The following is a 14,744-nucleotide window of genomic DNA, read 5'->3' as shown; positions in this document are numbered from 1 at the left end:
AGGAGCCACTAACCACATGACACGGCTTCATCTGATCGGTCTCCGCAGTCATCTTCTAAGTCACACACCCATGACAATGGGATGCACCGTCCACTGGTACATGCAAACTGAGTGGGTTGGCAAGTCTTCCCTGCAAGGAAACAACAACAACATGGATCTGAAGGCAGCAGACTTTAGGAATTAATATTGTTTTTCTAAAATTGAACTGCATTTTCCAAAAGGGTAAATTCAGGCAAGGCTGAGGTAGCTCAAATCAAAAAGAGATAAATAATTATTCTTCATTTAATTGCAAGGTATCAAGAATTATCGATTCGGTGAGCTTTGATAGTTTCCAAAATATTCAAAGTGAAAGCAATTGTGCAGGTTAATCTTGAGGATGGACTTGGTGTAGAATGGAAATCTAGTTCTTCCTTACTACTCAACTGGGTATGGGGCTGTTTAGGGGCTGTTTAGGAGTTGTTTAGCACAGGGCTAAATCACTGGCTTTGAAAGGCAGGCCAGCAGCACGGTTCAATTCCCATACCAGCCTTCCTGAACAGGTGCCGGAATGTGGCGACTAGGGGCTTTTCACAGTAACTTCATTTGAAGCCTACTTGTGACAATAAGCGATTTTCCTTTCCTTTTTCATTTCATGATTGCAACGCATTTTAATGGAATAGCACACATGCCTGGTAGTATTAACATCACCATTTCCATGTCATGTTATTTCTTTGCCCTGTTTGTTTGTAAATGTTAATAGAGATCTACTTTACCATCCATTACTCTGAGGCATTTTAACATTGTGTCAGCCATATTATGTGGTAATGTTAAGATACTCTTAAATTTTCAAATAATCATCATAGAGCACGTAATTTGGCCATTTAAAATCTATACTCCTCTTGTGAAAATATCATCTACTTTTGCCCCACATTTTCCCACATTTTCCTCCATCCCGCATTCGTTAACTTGCCTTTTAAAAGCTAGAATGTATTTCATTCCTATCACTAATTCTGACTCACTTTACTTAGGGCGTTGTTCTCTCTCCCCCCCCCCCCCCACGCTGGGTGGGAGAATCGCCGGGGCGGCGCGCGAATCGCACCGCGCCGCCCGCGATTCTCCCACCCCCGGAAACCAGCGGCACGCGATTCGCACCGGGCCGCTTGGAGAACCGGCGAGCGGTGATTCTCCGGCCCAGGTGGGCCGAGCAGCCGCTACGACACGACAGGTTCCCGCCGGCGCCGGCCCCCCCTGGTTGCTGCCGGCGGGAACTCTGCAGGAACGCTGGGGGAGCGGCCTGTGGGGGGGGGGGGCTCCTTCACCGGGGTGGCCTCCGATGGGGTCTGGCCCGGGATCAGGGCCCACCGATTGGCGGGCCGGCCTCTCCCCCCCCCGGGCCTACCTCCTTCCGCGCACAGCCCCAGAACACCAGCTCCATGTTCGTGAGGGGCCAACATGTGTAAGACGTTCCCCACGCGACCCAACTGCACATGCGCAGGATTGGGCTGCCACAACTACGCATGCGCGGGTTGGCGTGGTGACCATTTGGCACCGCGTAAGGACCCTGGAGCAGCGTGAACTCCTCCAGTGCTGTGCTGGCCCGGCGTTCACGATGGCGCGAACACTTGGCATCAATATCGGAGAATCGCCCCCCTTATTCCTGTTCCCAAAATTGATCAGTGTATCAGATGCTTCAGCTTCAATAAACATATCGGGGACAGAGTTTTGCTGTTCCTTGCTGGCGGGTTTGTAGGCAGTGCGTGGGGGGGCAGGGGGGGGGAGCAGGGGGCATGATGGAAGTCAGATGGGGAAGGGGTTAGAGGAGGATGATGAACAATGGATGACGAACAATGGATCCAGTCGCCCATTGTCATTGGGATTTCTACTAACATTTATAAACAAACAGGAGAAAATAATAACATTAAATGGAAATGGTTATTTTAATAGAACATAGAATATAGAACAGTACAGCACAGTACAGGCCCTTTGGCCCACGATGTTGTGACGACCATTTATCCTAATCTAAGATCAACTTAACCTACACTCCGCTGGCAGTGCATTCCACGCACCCACCACTCTCTGTGTAAAGAACCGACCTCTGACATCTCCCCGATACCTTCCTCCATTCACCTTAAAATTATGTCCCTTCATGACAGCCATGGGGAAAAGTCTCTGGCTATCCATTCTATCCATGCCTTTCATCACCTTGTGCACCTCTATCAAGTCACCTCTCTTCCTTCTTCGCTCCAGTGAGAAAAGTTTGCTCCCTCAAACTTTCTTCATAAGACATGCCCTCCAGTCCAGGCAGCATCCTGGTAAATCTCGTCTGCGCCCTCTCCAAAACACCCACATCCTTCCTATAATGAGGTGACCAGAACTGGACACAATATTCCAAGTGTGGTCTAACCAGGGTTTTATAAAGCTACAGCAAAACCTTGCGGCTCTTAAACGCAATCCCCCTGTTAATGAAAGCCAACACACCATACACCTTCTTAACAACCCGATCAACCTGGGTGGCAACTATTAAGGGCCAGGGCCAGGCGCCGGAATGTGGCGACTCGGGGCTTTTCACAGTAACTTCATTGAAGCCTACTTGTGACAATAAGCGATTATTATTAGTATTATTTAGAGAACCCCAAAGTATATCATGGAATTCACCTGGCCCACAAATTTAAATAGATTTTGGTCATGGGGAGCACAAGGGCCCACTTTACAGGTGTGATGCAACAGAGAACTAAAAGTATTTTCAAACATAAACAATGTTTATTCTATGAATCCAGTTTACATTTTATAAACACACAGTAAACAGTTTATCAACTATCAACCCTGACCTCCCCAAAAAGATACAGTACACTATAGATAACCCTTAATAACTTTCCAAACACCATCCATAAGTTAAACCCTTTTTAAATAAAGACAGCAGGTTTAAATTCTCTACAGAAACAGGTATTACTTTGAAATCATCAAGGGATTTGGAGACAGTCTTTAGATTGCAGCGATATATACAGCTTCTTGTTGGAATGCAGCTCCCCAACTCTGAAAACGAAACCAAAAACACACTGCAGCTGCCAGCTCAAAACGATAGTAAAAAGCAGAGCAGAACCCAGCTCCACCCACACAATGACATCACTGCAGCCATTTGATGAAACCCACATTTCTTAAAGGGACTCTCACATCACACAACTTTGAGGGATATATGAACGTGGACCCCAAGAACCCTCTGTTCCTCCACACTTCCAAGAATCCTGCCTTTAACCCTGTATTCAGCATTCAAATTCAACCTTCCAAAATGAATCACTTCACAGTTATCCAGGTTGAACTCCATCTGCCACTTCTCAGCCCAGCTCTGCATCCTGTCAATGTCCTGTTGTAACCTGCAACAGCCCTCAACACTATCTACAATTCCACCAACCTTTGTGTCATCGGCAAACTTACTAACCCACCCTTCCACTTCCTCATCCAAGTCATTTATAAAAACCACAAAGAGCAGAGGTCCCAGAACAGATCCCTAAGGGACACCACTGGTCACCGACCTCCAGGCAGCATACTTTCCATCCCCTACCACTCGCTGTCTTCTTTCGGCCAGCCAATTCTGTATCCAGACAGCCAAATTTCCCTGTATCCCCTGCCCCCTAACTTTCTGAATGAGATTACCATGGGGAGCCTCATCAAATGCCTTACTAAAATTCATATACACCACATCCAATGCCCAACTTCCATCAGTGTGTCTCATCACATCCTCAAAGAATTCAATGAGGCTTGTGAGGCATGACCTGTCCCTCACAAAGCCATGCTGACTATCTTTAATCAAACTATGTTTTTCTAAATAATCATAAATCCTCGGCGGGATTCTCTCACCTCAGGGCCCGGCCGGAGAATCGCTGAGACCGGTGCGAATCGCGCCATGCCGCCCCGACACCGGTCCATTGGCGCCGGCATGGTCGGCACGGCGCCGGTCGGGGGCCGCTCTACGGGGCCCCCCCCCCCGACGATTCTCGGCCCGAGATTGGCCGAGCCTTGGCCACGCTAAAAAAACGAGTCCCGCCGGCACCGTCCACACCTGCTCTTAGCTGGCTGGACCGCGGCGTGGATGCATCTGGGGGGGCAGCCTGTTGGGGGGTAGGAGGGTCTGACCCCGGGGGGGACTCCGCTGTGGCCTGGCCTGTGATTGGCGGGCCGGCCTCTCAGGCTGGGGGCTTCTTTTGTTCCGCAGCGGCCCCTGTAGCCCTACGCCATGTCGCGTCGGAGCCAGCACAGAGAAGGGAGCCACTGCACATGCGCACATTGGCGCCGGTCCCACTGCACATGCGCATATTGCGCCGGTCCCACTGCGCATGCACTGACCCTCAGCGCCCATCTGACACTGGGGATCGGCAGCTGGAGCGGCATGGGTCACTCCAGTGCCGTGCTGGCCCCCAAAGGAGTCAGAATTGCTGCTCCTGAGACCATGTTGACTCCGTCGAGAAACGCGTTTACGACGGCATTTACGACGGCGTTAACACTTAGCCTCAGGATCAGAGAATCCCGCCACCTATCTCTCAGAATCCTTTACAGTATTTTGCTCACTACAGACGTTAGCCCATTACTGACTGGTCTGTAATTCCCAGGGTTTTCCCTATTCCCTTTCTTGAACAGGGGAACAACATTCACCTCCCTCCAATCATCCGGTACTATTCCAGAGGAGAGTGAGGACCACAGGTAATCACCAATGACACAGCAATCTCCTCCCTCGCTTCCTGTAGTAACCTTGAGTATATCCCATCAGGCCCAGGGTACTTATCTATCCTGATGCTTTTCAAAATTTCCAGCACATCCTCCTTCTTAATATCAACCTGTTTGAGTCTATTAACCTGGTTCACGCTGTTCTCATGAGCAACAAGGTCCCTCTCTCGAGTGAATACTGAAGCAAAATATTCATTTATGGCCTCCACTATCTCCTCAGACTCTAGGCACAAGTTCCCTCCACTAGCCCTAATCGGCCCTACCCTCACTCTGATCATCCTCTTATTTCTCACAGAAGTGTAGAACGCCTTGGGGTTTTCCCGAATCCTTCCCGCCAGGGCTTTATTATGCCCCCTTCCAGGTCTCCAAAGTCCATTTTGGAGTTCCTTCCTGGCTACCTTGTAACCCTCTAGAGCCATGCCAGATCCTTGCTTCTTCAACCTTACGAAAGCTTCCTTCTTCCTCTTGACTAGAAGCTCAACTTCTCTTGTCATCCAAGACTCCTTCACCTTACCGTTCCTTTCTCGTCTCAGTGGGACAAAACTATCCAGCACTCGCAGCAAGTGCACCTTAAACAACCCCCACATTACTGTTATGCATTTCCCCAAGAACAACTGTTCCCACTTTATGCTCCTCAGCTCCTGTCTATTAGCAGTATACTTTCCCCTCCCCCAATTAAATACTACCAGGAATGTGTGGTATTCCATTCAAATGTGTTGCAATCATACCCAGTTGGGATTTCGCATCGACAGCACCCCTTTTCGCTGGGAATTCCGTGCGCAGGCGTGGGACCAGAATTTCCCGCTGGCACGAACAGCCGGTAAATCCCGCCAAATGTCTCCAGGAAATATGTTTTGATATTTTTGATAAAGTTTTCTAATGAAAAGGCCAAGACAGTAGGGTGGACCTGTTACATCGAAAGGCTTGAGCCAACCGTTCCTTCAGCATTGTGAAAGAGATAGACAGAACTTTCTAACTTCACTTCAATGTTGCAACATCGACATGGGTTCACAATAAATGCCATTCATCATTGGCAAAACGGCTACCATTCATTGACCATGAGCAACTGAAAGGTCATTAGTGTGCAACTTCAAAGAATTGAGCACAGTGCTACTCTGGTTTCATCATCTCATTCACATCGTATCACTCCGCAGAAAGCGCCAGGTAGCATGGGCGGGATTATCCCCTACCCGGCGGGGCGGGGGATCCCAGTGGGATGGAGTGGCGTGAACCACTCCGGCGTCGGGCCGCCCAAAGGTGCGGAGAATTCCGCACCTTTAGGGGTCAAGCCCTCACCTTGAGGGGCTAGCCCCGCGCCGGAGTGGTTGGCATGCCGCCAGCCGGCGGGAAAGGCCTTTGGCGCCACGCCAGCCAGGGCCGAAAGGAATTCGCCGGGCGGCGGAAATCCGCGCATGCGCGGGAGCGTCAGCAGCTGCTGACGTCATCCCCGCTCATGCGCAGGGGGGGTGTCTCTTCCGTGTCGGACATGGTGAAGACTGTGGCCGAGGCGGAGGGAAAAGAGTGCCCCCACGTCACAGGCCCGCCCGCTGATCGGTGGGCCCCGATCGCAGGTCAGGCCACCCCCCGGGGTCAGATCGGTCCACAACCCCCCCCAGGACCCCGGAGCCCGCCCGCGCCACCTAGTCCCGCCGGGAAGAGAGGTGGTTTGATTCTCGCCGGTGGGACAGGCATTCTAGCAGCGGGAGTTCGGCCCATCGCGGTCCGGAGAATCGCTGTGGGGTGGCTCGCCGAACGGCGCGGCGCGATTCCTGCCCCCGCCGAATATCTGGTGCCGGAGAATTGAGATTTGGGGTGGCACAGTGGTTAGCACTGCCGCCTCACAGCTCCAGGGTTCCGGGTCCATTCCGGCCTTGGGTGACTGTGTGGAGTTCGCACTTTCTCCCAGTGTCTGCGTGGGTTTCCTCTGGGTCCTCTGGTTTCCTCCCACAATCCAAAGATGTGCAAGTTAGGTGATTGGTCACGTTAATTGCCCCTTAGTGTCCAAAAAGGTTAGGTGGGGTAACTGGGTTACGGGGATAGGGTGGAGGCATAGGCTTAAGTTGGGTGCTGTTTCAAGGACCGGTGTAGACTCGATGGCCCGAATGGCCTCCTTCTTCCCTGTAAATTCTATGATTCACTTTGTGGGAGGGGGGAGGAATGGAGGAATGTTATAAATCCCACGACACCCACGAGGACGACCCGATTGATCTCCCTGTGGGGCTCGTGGAATACGAGCTCCCTGCTGAGGGGTGGAGGCCTAACCAACGCGCTTGTTAATTCCCCAAGATAAAAGCCAGCCCAGCAAGGTCTGCATGGTCCTAGCTGGGACTTGGACTGTTACTTTGTTATTGTATTTCCTAACGTGAGTAGGAAATAAACTTTTATCGACTCTTCTTTCAGGACTCCTGATTGACTACAATAGATTGAAAATGGTGGTGATGAACTTGTCCACCTCTTCCAGCCCTGCCTCTATTTTCCTAGGTCCTTCAGCTAGGTAGCTGAAGTACCTGCCTGACTCCTGTGCCAATTAATACTCAAATTGGAATTCCCGGATGCTTTTTTTGATTGGTTACTGGGTCTGTCGGAATGCCCTACTCAGTAAAACCTGAGGGTACAGCAGAAAAAAAATAAGTACAAAATTAATCTTTTAGAGGTTGGCACAAGCAGGAGTGCTGCTCTGTGATCTGAAGGGTAACATGGGCTGTCCGCACCTCTGGTGCCACTCCCTACATTCCATGATCAAAACCAAGTCCTCAGGCTGCCTTTTCTCAGTGGTTCAGTCTCTGGGATGTCCAATATTTGCTGCACTACAGCAACTAAGTTTCAGCTGAAGAGGGTAATTTCTAGTGCACTCTTAAGACACAGAAAAAGACAAATTAGGAGCAGTAGAAGGCCACTCAGCCCCTTGAGCCTGCTACGTCATTCAATACGATCATAGCTAATCTGATTGTAACCCCGATTGTACGTTCCTACCTACCCCCAATCACCTTTCACCTCCTTATCAACCAAAAATTAATCCAGCTCTGCCTTAATTCCCAGCCCTCAGAGAAAAAAAACTCCTCATCTCTGTCTCAAATTTTTTAAACCATGACTCCTAGTTATAGATTCTCACACAAGGGGGTACATCGTTTTCCCATCCACTGTGTCAAGACCCCTCAGTATCTTAAATGTTTCAATCAAGTCACTTCTTACTCTCCTGCAGCTCTATTGTCCTGATACATTATTTAAGATCAATGACATTGACAGATAATGGATACTTAAACAACATTCAAAAATGATACAGGAGTGATAAATTCAAGTGATATAGCTCATAATCTTCAAAACAATAGTCCATGTCATTAAAAGCTATATTTATCTCCTTTCAGTGCAGTTTGTTGGAAATCCTGCAATAATTTTCTGAGTTATCTTTTGGACTTACTTTGAAATTGAAGGCTAGGTTGAAAATGTTAATGTAAAAACTAAAGATCAGTTGTAAAATTGAAAACAAATTGAAAATCTGGTTAAATAAAATAGGGTTGGAGGGCGAGGCGATATGTTTTGGCTGCTGCATGTGGGCAATATTAAACCCATTATAGCTAACAACGACCACATCTGTACCAAATATTGGTTGCTTGAGGAACTTCCACTCATATTTAATGAGTTGAGTCTGATCTTCAGACATTCCGACACACCAGGGACAGGGAGAGTTACCTGGATGCTGTATTTCAGGAGACAGTAACATCCTTAGATTAACTACCTTCAATTTGTTCAATGGTCAGGGATAGGAGGGTGTGACTACAAGTGAGGCAGATAGAGGTATCCAAGAGGTGGCGCAGCAGGAGCCTCAGCCCCTGCCCTTGTCCAACAGGTTTAAGATTGTTTCCCTCTGTGTGGACAAAAGCGGGAACTGTAGGGGAGAGGAGCAAACTAGCTATGACACTGGAACAGGAGCCATTCAAGTGTGGTGAAAAGAGTGAAATGTGGCCATAGTTATGGATAGTATTCCTATCTCTGTAGCCAAGATCGAGAGGCTTAGTGGCTCTGATGCCTGGGTTCGGGACATCGGCACTGGGCTGGAGAGAAGTGCAGTGGGAGAGGAAGGATCCAGTTGTCATAATCCACACAGGTACCAACGACATAGGTAGAAGGAGGAAAAAGGTTCTGCACAGAAGGTTTGAGGATCTCGGCACTAAATGAAACACAAAAACCGCCAAGGTCATAATCCCGAGATTATTATCTGAGTCACGTGCAAATTACCATAGGGTACATAAAATTAGCGAGATGAATATGTGGCTCAAAGACTAGTTGGAAATTGGGTTTTAGTTCATGGGGCACTGGCCTCAATGCTGGGAAAGTGGGAGCTATACCATTGGGACAGCCTACATCTGAATCTTGCTCGGACCAGTGTTCTTGCAAGACAGATAACTAAGGAAGTAGAGAAGGCTTTAAACTAAATAGAGAGGGGGTTCTATTGGTAACAAAGCAAAATTAATGGTTCTTTACTTAAATGCATGTAGTATTTGGCACAAAATAAATGAATTAGTGGCACAAATTGAGGTTCATGGGTATGATCTTTTAGTATTATAGAGATAGGATCAAAACTGGGAACTAAATGCTCAGGAAGGAAGGGAAGGGTGGTGGGGTAACTTCGTTGGTATGAGATGCAAAAAGTTCAACAGCAAGACATGAGCTTTGACCGGAAGATGTAGAATCCTTATGGATGGAGATAAGAAATAACAAGGGGAAGACGTCACTCATTGGAGTAGTCTATAGGCCCCCCCCCCCAACACTAATTATACTGTAGGATGGAGAATAAATCAAGAGATAATAAAGGAATGTAAAAAAGGCAGGCCTTCAATGTAGAATTTAACATTCAATTCAAGAGTCAGAAATCTGGGTCAGAAACACCTGTGCCACACTCAAATAAGGGAACATAGGACATAGGGCATAGAACAGTACAGACAGTACAGGCCCTTTGGCCCACAATGTTGTTCTGACCATTTATTCTAATTGATGCACGATCAATTGCACAAAGACGAGAGTTGAAATCAACTGAGGCCATATTACACTAAGATGTGTGGCCTCTTACAGCAGCTGGCGAAATGGCTGCTGTATGGGGAGCCCACATATTTATACTCTGCCTACTGGGCGGAGCCAGCAGGCAGGGACTACCCCCGTACCTGTAATACAGGACCTTACCACACATCTCCTAATATATACAACAGTGGTGATTACCACATTCACCCCCTGTTAAAATTGAGTCTGGCGGGGGTGGCAGAGAACGATATACAGAACAAGTTTTAATATACAGAGGGAAAAACATTTTGGAGTCCCGTACATGGTGCTTTAACATGTCCTGAACCAATTCCAGGTTTAGCCGGTCCGGGGCCTTGATCCGACGTTGGGAGCGATGCAGTGGTGGCGGCGATTCCGGTGCCGGTCTGGTCCTCGGTGACTCGGCGAGCATGCCAAAATCCTCCTCATCCTCGGGTGTGGGCAGGGGGAGGACTGATGGTCCCGGGGGGGTTGCTGCTGGGTGCGCCGGGGAAGGGGAAGGGGCGCCGGGCCGGAGGGTGTGTGTGTGGGGAACCTGCTGGTGCCAGGTCTCTGAGGGAGACAGTATGCTGGCAGCCATCGGGGTATGCTACGTAGGCATACTGGGGGTTAGCGTGGAGTAACTGCACCCTTTCAACCAACGGATCTGCCTTGTGGAGTCGTACGTGATTTTGGAGGAGTACGGGTCCTGGAGCTGTGAGCCAAGTCGGGAACAACACCCCGGATGTGGACTTCCTGGGGAAGGCGAAGAGACGTTCATGGGGTGTGTCGTTAGTCGCAGTGCATAGGAGCAACCGAATGGAGTGCAGTGCATCGGGGACGACCTCCTGCCAGCGGGAGGCCGGGAGATCTCTGAACCGTAGGGCCAGCTGGATGGCCCTCCAGACCGTCCCGTTCTCCCTCTCCACCTGCCCATTTCCCCGGGGGTTATAGCTGGTCGTCCTGCTGGAGGCGATACCCTTGCTGAGCAGGAACTGATGAAGCTCATCACGCATGAATGAGGATCCCCTGTCGCTGTGGATGTAGGCGGGAAAGCCGGACAGAGCGAAGATGGTGTTGAGGGGTTTGATGACGGTGGCAGACGTCATGTCGGGGCATGGGATGGCGAAGGGGAATCTGGAGTACTCATCAACCACACTGAGGAAATACGTGTTTTGGTCGGTGGAGGAGAGGGGCCCTTTGAAATCCACGCTGAGGCGTTCAAAGGGGCGGGAGGCCTTCACCAAGCGTGCGCGGTCGGGCTGGTAGAAGTGCGGTTCGCACTCCGCACAGACCTGGCAGTCTCTGGTGATTGCCCGTACTTCCGACGGAGCAGGGCAGATTGCGGGCCTTGATGAAGTAGTACAACCGTGTGACTCCCGGGTGACAAGAATTGTCGTGCAGAGTCCGGAGACGGTCCACCTGTGCGCTGGCACATGTACCTCGGGATAGGGCATCGGGAGGCTCGTTGAGCTTACCGGGGAGATACAAAATCTCGTAGCTGTAGGTGGAGAGCTCGATCTCCCACCACAAGATTTTATCGTTTTTGATCTTGCCCCGCTGTGTGTTGTTAAACATGAAAGCTACCGACCGTTGGTCAGTGAGGAGAGTGAATCTCCTGCCGGCCAGGTAATGCCTCCAATGCTGCACAGCTTCAACGATAGCCTGGGCCTCTTTTTCGACGGAGGAGTGTCGAATTTCGGAGGCATGAAGGGTTCGTGAAAAGAATGCCACGGGCCTGCCTGCCTGGTTGAGGGTGGCGGCTAGAGCGACGTCTGATGCGTCGCTCTCCACTTGAAAGGGTAACGTCTTGTCGACTGCATGCATCGCGGCCTTGGCGATGTCGGCCCTAATACGGTTGAAGGCCTGTTGAGCCTTGGCTATCAGGGGGAAAAGAGTGGACTGGATGAGTGGGCGGGCCTTGTCCGCATAGTTTGGGACCCACTGGGCGTAGTGAGAAAAGAACCCCAGACATCATTTCAGGGCCTTGGGGCAGTGGGGGAGGGGGAGTTCCATGAGGGGGCGCATGCAGTCGGGGTCGGGCCCCAGAACTCTGTTCTGGACCACACAGCCGAGGATGGCTAAGCGGTTCGTGCTGAATACGCACGTCTCCTTGTTATAGGTGAGGTTTAGGAGAGTGGCGGGGTGGAGAAATTTGGCAAGGTTGGCATCATAGTCCTGCTGATCGTGGCCACGGATGGTGACAATGTCACGGATGGTGACATTGTCTAGGTATGGGAAAGTGGCCCACAGCCCGTACCAGTCAACCATTCGGAGAATCTCCCTTTGGAAGACCGTTGGTGACGCCGAAGGGAACCCTAAGAAAATGGTAGAGGCGTTTGCCTCGAGGGCAGTGAATGGGCGGTCCGCCTTACGGATGGGGAGCTGGTGGTAGGCGGAATTTAGATCTACAGTTGAGAAGACCCGGTACTGTGCAATCTGATTGACCATATCAGATATGTGTGGGAGGGGATACGCGTTGAGCTGCGTGTACCGATTGATGGTCTGGCTATAGTCCACGACCATTCGGTGTTTCTCTCCAGTTTTCATCACTACCACTTGGGCTCTCCAGGGGCTGTTGCTAGCCTCGATGATGCCTTCCTGAAGCAGCCGCTGGACCTCGGACCTGATGAAGGTCCTGTCCTGGGTGCTGTACTGTCTGCTCCTGGTGGCGACGGGTTTGCAATCCGGGATTAGGTTTGCGAATAGGGAAGGTGGATTGACCTTTAGGGTCGCGAGCCCGCACATCGTAAGGGGTGGTAGGGGCCCGCCGAATTTCAATGTTAGGCTCTGGAGGTTACCTTGGTAGTCCAGGCCGAGTAGCAGGGCAGAGCAGAGGTTGGGGAGGACATAGAGTCGGAAGCCGCTGAATTCTATGCCCTGGATCGTGAGTGTGGCTATACAGTACCCCCGGATCGCCACGTAGTGGGACCCGGAGGTCAGGGAGATTCTCTGATTGGCGGGGTGTACCGTGAGGGAGCAGCGCCTTACCGTATCGGGATGGATGAAGCTTTCGGTGCTCCCGGAGTCTAGCAGACGGGAGATCTCGTGCCCATTGATCTTCACACTTGTCGAGGTGGTGGCTAGATTGTGCGGGCGAGACTGGTCAATTGTGACCGAGGCGAGACGCGGCTGGTCGTCGCTGGTGTCGGCCGATGGGGTGCCCGGGGGGCAACGGTCCTGGTATGATGGTGGCACCCATGTGCCGTCGGGGAGACAAGATGGCGGCGCCTGGAGATCCCGAGGTGGACAAGATGGCGGCGCCCACAGGCCGCACGTGGAGGGGGTTGAAAAAGATGGCGGCGCCCATGGTCCGAGGTGGGGGTTGAAAAATATGGCGGCGCACATGGTCCGAGGAGGGGAAGATGGCGGCGCCCACTGGCCGCGCGTGGTTTGAGGAGGGGGAGATGGCAGCGCCCACTGTCCATACGCGGGGGCGGGTCGGGGCAATTGCGGTGACTATGCGGGCCTGGCACACTGCGGCGAAGTTCCCCTTCTTGCCGCAGGCCTTGCAAAGGGCGCTGCAGGCATGGCAGCATTGGCGGGGGTGTTTATGCTGCCCACAGAAGTAACATCTGGGGCCCCCGGGGTTGGCTGGCTGGTGCGTGGCACAGGCATAGGATTGGCTGAGTGGGGTCCCCGGTGGGGCGGCCGTCTGCGGGGTCCACGATGCTTAGGAGGAGTGGGCTGCACGGCCGGAGGTGTCAGCCTGGATATTGCGCAAGGCGATTGTCATCGATAGTGGCAGCTTTTTGGTTTCCACGAGATCGAGCGTGGCCCCCTCTAAAAGTCTCTGGTGGATGTGGTCTGACCCTATCCCCATGACGAAAGCGTGACGAAAGCATAAGGAGGTTCAAATGTTCCATGGCCGTGATGGCCTGACAGTCACAGTCTCTGACCAGGGGAATTAAAACACGGCAGAAATCTTCTACGGACTCACCAGGGAGCTGACTACAACTAGAGAGTATGTGTCTGGTGAAGAGCGTGTTCGTCCGCTGGGCGTAGTTCTCTTACAGTAGCGCCATGGCTTCATCATAGGTCGGTGCGTCCTCGATAAGCGGAAAAATGTTGGAGCTCAGCCGCGAGTAGAGGATGTGGATCGTCTGAGCTTCCGGAATTGGGTCTGGTGCAGACCTGATGTAAGCTTCGAAACAAACTAGCCAATGTTCAAAGTCCATCTTCTGAAAACTTTAGTGTAATAAATTGATGCACGATCAATTGCACAAAGACGAGAGTTGAATACAACTGAGGCTTTATTACACTATGATGTGTGGCCTCCTACAGCAGCTGGCGAAATGGCTGCTGTATGGGGAGCACACATATTTATACTCCGTCTACTGTGCGGAGCCAGCAGGCAGGGACTACCCCCGTACCTGTAGTACAGGGCCTTCCCATTAATCTCCGAATATATACAACAGTGGTGATTACCACACTCATCTAAGATCAACCTAACCTAAGCCCCTTCAATTTACTACTGTCCAAGTGTCTGTCCAAGAGTCGTTTAAATGTCCCTAATGACTCTGACTTCACCACCTCTGCTGGCAGTGCATTCCACGCAACCTCTACTCTGTGTAAAGAACCAACCTCTGATATCTCCCCTATATCTTCCTCCAATCACCTTAAAATTATGTCCCCTCGTGACAGCCATTTCCACCCTGGGGAAAAGTCTGGCTATCAACTCTATCCATGCCTCTCATCGCCTTGCACACCTCTATCAAGTCACCTCTCTGCCTTCTTCATTCCAGTGAGAAAAGCACTAGCTCCTTCAACCTTTCTTCATAAGACATGCCGTCCAGTCCATGCAGCATCCTGGTAAATCTTCTCTGCACCCTCTCCAAAGCATCCACATCCTTCCTATAACGAGGCGACCAGAACTGGACACAATATTCCAAGTGTGGTTTAACCAGGGTTTTATAAAGCTGCAGCAAAACCTCGCGGCTCTTAAACTCAGTCCCCCTGTTAATGAAAGCCAACAGACCATACGCCTTCTGAACAACCCTATTAATCTGGGTGGCAATTACAAAGGAATGAGT

The 14,744-nt window shown here is 51.0% G+C and overlaps 1 protein-coding gene across 1 annotated transcript in view; it reads right to left on the bottom strand.

Moving 5' to 3' along the window:
- LOC140406652 (low-density lipoprotein receptor-related protein 1-like) overlaps window positions 1-14,744 on the bottom strand; it is a 1,475,832-nt gene that overhangs the window by 1,116,730 nt on the left and 344,358 nt on the right. The window contains exon 12 of the mRNA XM_072494659.1: window positions 14-130. Within this exon, the coding sequence (XP_072350760.1) occupies window positions 14-130 (117 nt within the window). The remainder of the gene's footprint in view (window positions 1-13; window positions 131-14,744) is intronic.

This window comes from Scyliorhinus torazame, chromosome 2 (assembly GCF_047496885.1).
Source record: "Scyliorhinus torazame isolate Kashiwa2021f chromosome 2, sScyTor2.1, whole genome shotgun sequence".
Taxonomy (NCBI): Eukaryota; Metazoa; Chordata; class Chondrichthyes; order Carcharhiniformes; family Scyliorhinidae; genus Scyliorhinus; species Scyliorhinus torazame.
Note: the sequence above shows the minus strand (reverse complement) of the source record. Positions and strands in the feature narration are given on the sequence as shown.